Source organism: Acanthamoeba castellanii (genome assembly GCF_000313135.1).
Source record: "Acanthamoeba castellanii str. Neff unplaced genomic scaffold scf7180000084566, whole genome shotgun sequence".
In the NCBI taxonomy this organism is placed as follows: domain Eukaryota; phylum Discosea; order Longamoebia; family Acanthamoebidae; genus Acanthamoeba; species Acanthamoeba castellanii.
The window spans coordinates 23,684-26,475 of NW_004457302.1; the positions used below are offsets into that span (position 1 = coordinate 23,684).

The 2,792-nt window shown below is 57.8% G+C and overlaps 1 protein-coding gene and 1 pseudogene across 1 annotated transcript; one reads left to right on the forward strand and one right to left on the reverse strand.

The window, feature by feature from the left end:
* ACA1_329970 overlaps window positions 1-576 on the reverse strand; it is a 3,443-nt pseudogene extending 2,867 nt beyond the window's left edge.
* On the forward strand, window positions 475-1,883 carry ACA1_329980 (uncharacterized protein; the record flags this gene model as incomplete). The annotated part of the gene is made up of 6 exons (XM_004334429.1): window positions 475-507; window positions 623-721; window positions 808-911; window positions 1,011-1,153; window positions 1,246-1,309; window positions 1,427-1,883. The coding sequence occupies 6 exons, from the start codon at window positions 475-477 to the stop codon at window positions 1,881-1,883; spliced, it is 900 nt and encodes a 299-aa protein (XP_004334477.1).
* Between the last annotated feature and the right edge of the window lie 909 nt (window positions 1,884-2,792).

The window sequence follows — 2,792 nt, forward strand, 5'->3', positions numbered from 1 at the left end:
ATATGATGTGATTGATGTGTGCGGTTACTTACAACGCACGACACGCACGACACGCACGACACACGCACACGCAACACGACACGACACGGCACACAGGGTGGACGGATTCCGGGCGGGTCGTGGAAGGCGGGGGTCGCGCGGCTGGGGATGGCCCTGGCGGCGGTGCCGCTGTTCTACCTCCACCAGAAGTTCCCCGAGACCTTTGCCACCAGCCCCGAATTCCTGTACGAGGACCTCCTGCACGCCCGCCCGGCGGCAGTTCCAACACGCCTCAACACCTTCTCACCCGTGTGTCGTGTCGTGTGTGTCGTGTGTGTCGTGTGTGTCGTGTGTGTCGTGTGTGTCGTGTGTGTCGTGTGTGTCGTGTGTGTCGTGTGTGTCGTGTGTGTCGTGTGTGTCGTGTGTGTCGTGTGTGTCGTGTGTGTCGTGTGTGTCGTGTCGTGCACAACACAGAGAGAAGTCGATTTGGTACCGATGGCTGTACGTCATGGTCTCCAGCGAGCTCGGGTAAGTGCAACACACACACACACACACAACACACACAACACACAACAGATCACACACCATCATGGCCATGATGATGCTAATGATGATGGTGGTGGTTGTTGTTTGTCGGTACCAGGTTCGACAAATACTACGTGGTGTTCTTCCTGGGCGAGGGCGCGATCATGCTCTCGGGCCTCGGCTACAACGGCCGCGACGCCAACGGCCACGTCCTCTGGTACGCACCTTCATTTCTTGCATTCCTTCATTGTGGCGTGCGCCGTGGCTGACCAAAGCGTGGAATTCGGGGTATGCGACGCGCAGGGATCGGCTCCTGATGCTCCGGCTGATTCCCTTCAAGCTGGCCCAGGACCCCTCCACCCTCGCCGCCAACTGGAACATCGTGTCCGCCAACTGGCTCAAGCGATGTACGCGCTCTCCTCCGCACCACTGCACACACACGACACACACCTCCGCACACACGCACGACACACACGACACACACTCACCACCGCACACACGGGCAGATGTGTATGTGCGGTTGCTGCCGGCGCGCACCAACGTGGTGGCGGACAAGGCCGGAGCCCCGCTGCCGCCGGCCAAGCCGGTCGGGTTCGTGCGCCAGATCGTGCCCTTCTTCGCCACCTTCTTCGTGTCCGCCATCTGGCACGTACGTTGCACCACCGCACCCCACCCCCTCCGCCGCCCGATCTTCATTGCCCAACTCCCCCCCCCCTATGCGCGTGTCGTGTGGCATTGCAGGGATTCTACGCGGGCTACTACCTCTTCTTCCTCTCCCTCGCCGTCTTTGGAGCCATCGGTCGCCGTACGTCGCTTATTATTTGTTCTTTATTTATTTATTTATGATGTGCATTATTTATATATGAATTATATATACTTTAATTAAATGTTTGTTTGTGTTGTGGTGATGGTGATGGTATAGTGAACCGGATGTACATTCGGCCCTACTTCATGGCCCCGGACGGGCGAACGGGCGCCTACCCCCGGAAGTACTTCTACGACGGCGCGTCGCTATTCTGTATGCTCGTGGGCCTCAGCTACCACGTCATCATCTTCCGCACCTTCACCTTCGACAACGCCATGAAGGTGTGGTCGGCCTTCTACTTCATGCCCCACTTCCTGGGCGTCGCCGCCATCCTCTTCTACGCCGTCGCCCTGCCCACCGGCCTCCTGCGCCGACAAAAGAGACCATCATCATCTTCATCACCACCCTCATCATCTTCATCACCAGCCAAGAAGATCAGCTAGTTCGAACGAACACCACTACCCTTACTACCCTCCACACATCAAACATTTTCACGGTACAACAATACACCAAACATTTTTTTAATATATTGGGATGTAAATGTAGTGTTGATGTTAATGTTAACGACTTATAGATATAAGCGGTAGCCACGCTTTCGGCACTACTTGAACTGTCTCTCGTGGTTGGTCGATACCCCTCGAGCCACCGTTTTGGAGGATTTTCTTACTTGATGGTGCGTGCATGTGTTTATGTAATGTAGTGTCAGAGTATGTACATCGTGGTGAAGAAGAAAAGCTATTTCTTCTTAGCGGATGGTGGTTGTGTCAGGTTTAGAGGTTGTGGTCCTCCTCACCGTCGTCCTCGAGGGAGAAGACCGGGTTGGGGTACTGCTCCATCTCCGACTCGACATCGCGGGCCTGGGGCGTGTTGCCCGTCTCGACGAACCTCCTATTTAGAGTAGAAATAGGACTATGATCAGTAATCATGTAGCGACTGCTATGAATGTGATCGTACCTCCTGTTGTAGGCCTTGTAGGTGATGTAGGCGGCCACGAGCGCACCGACGACGATGGCAGGGACGGCAAAGGCCACGACGAGGCCCACAGCAGCACGGTTGGAGACGTGGTCCCACCAGTGGTCGTCGTCGTCGTCGTCCTCATCAGACGCGGGAGCGCCCACGATGGCGGCCGGCGAGGCCGAGGGCGAGGCCGAAGGGGAAGGCGAGGCAGAGGGAGACGCAGAGGGCGAAGAAGAGGGCGAGGGTGACGGGGAAACGGAGGGAGAGGTGGAGACGGCGGGCGAGGCGGAGGGCGACGAGGAGGCGGCGGGAGAGGCAGAGGGAGAAGTTGATGGCACGGTCGACGGAGAGGCTGAAGAAGAGGCGGCGGGCGAGGCGGATGGGGGAAAGAGAGGGGTCAGGGGATGGCGAGGCGCTGGACTCTACAAAGGGAGTGGCAGAGGGAGAAGCAGATGGTTCGGCCGACACGCTCTGTCCCCGGGTGGGCGAGGTCAAGAAGGAGACGAGGAGCGCGCACAGCGCAAAC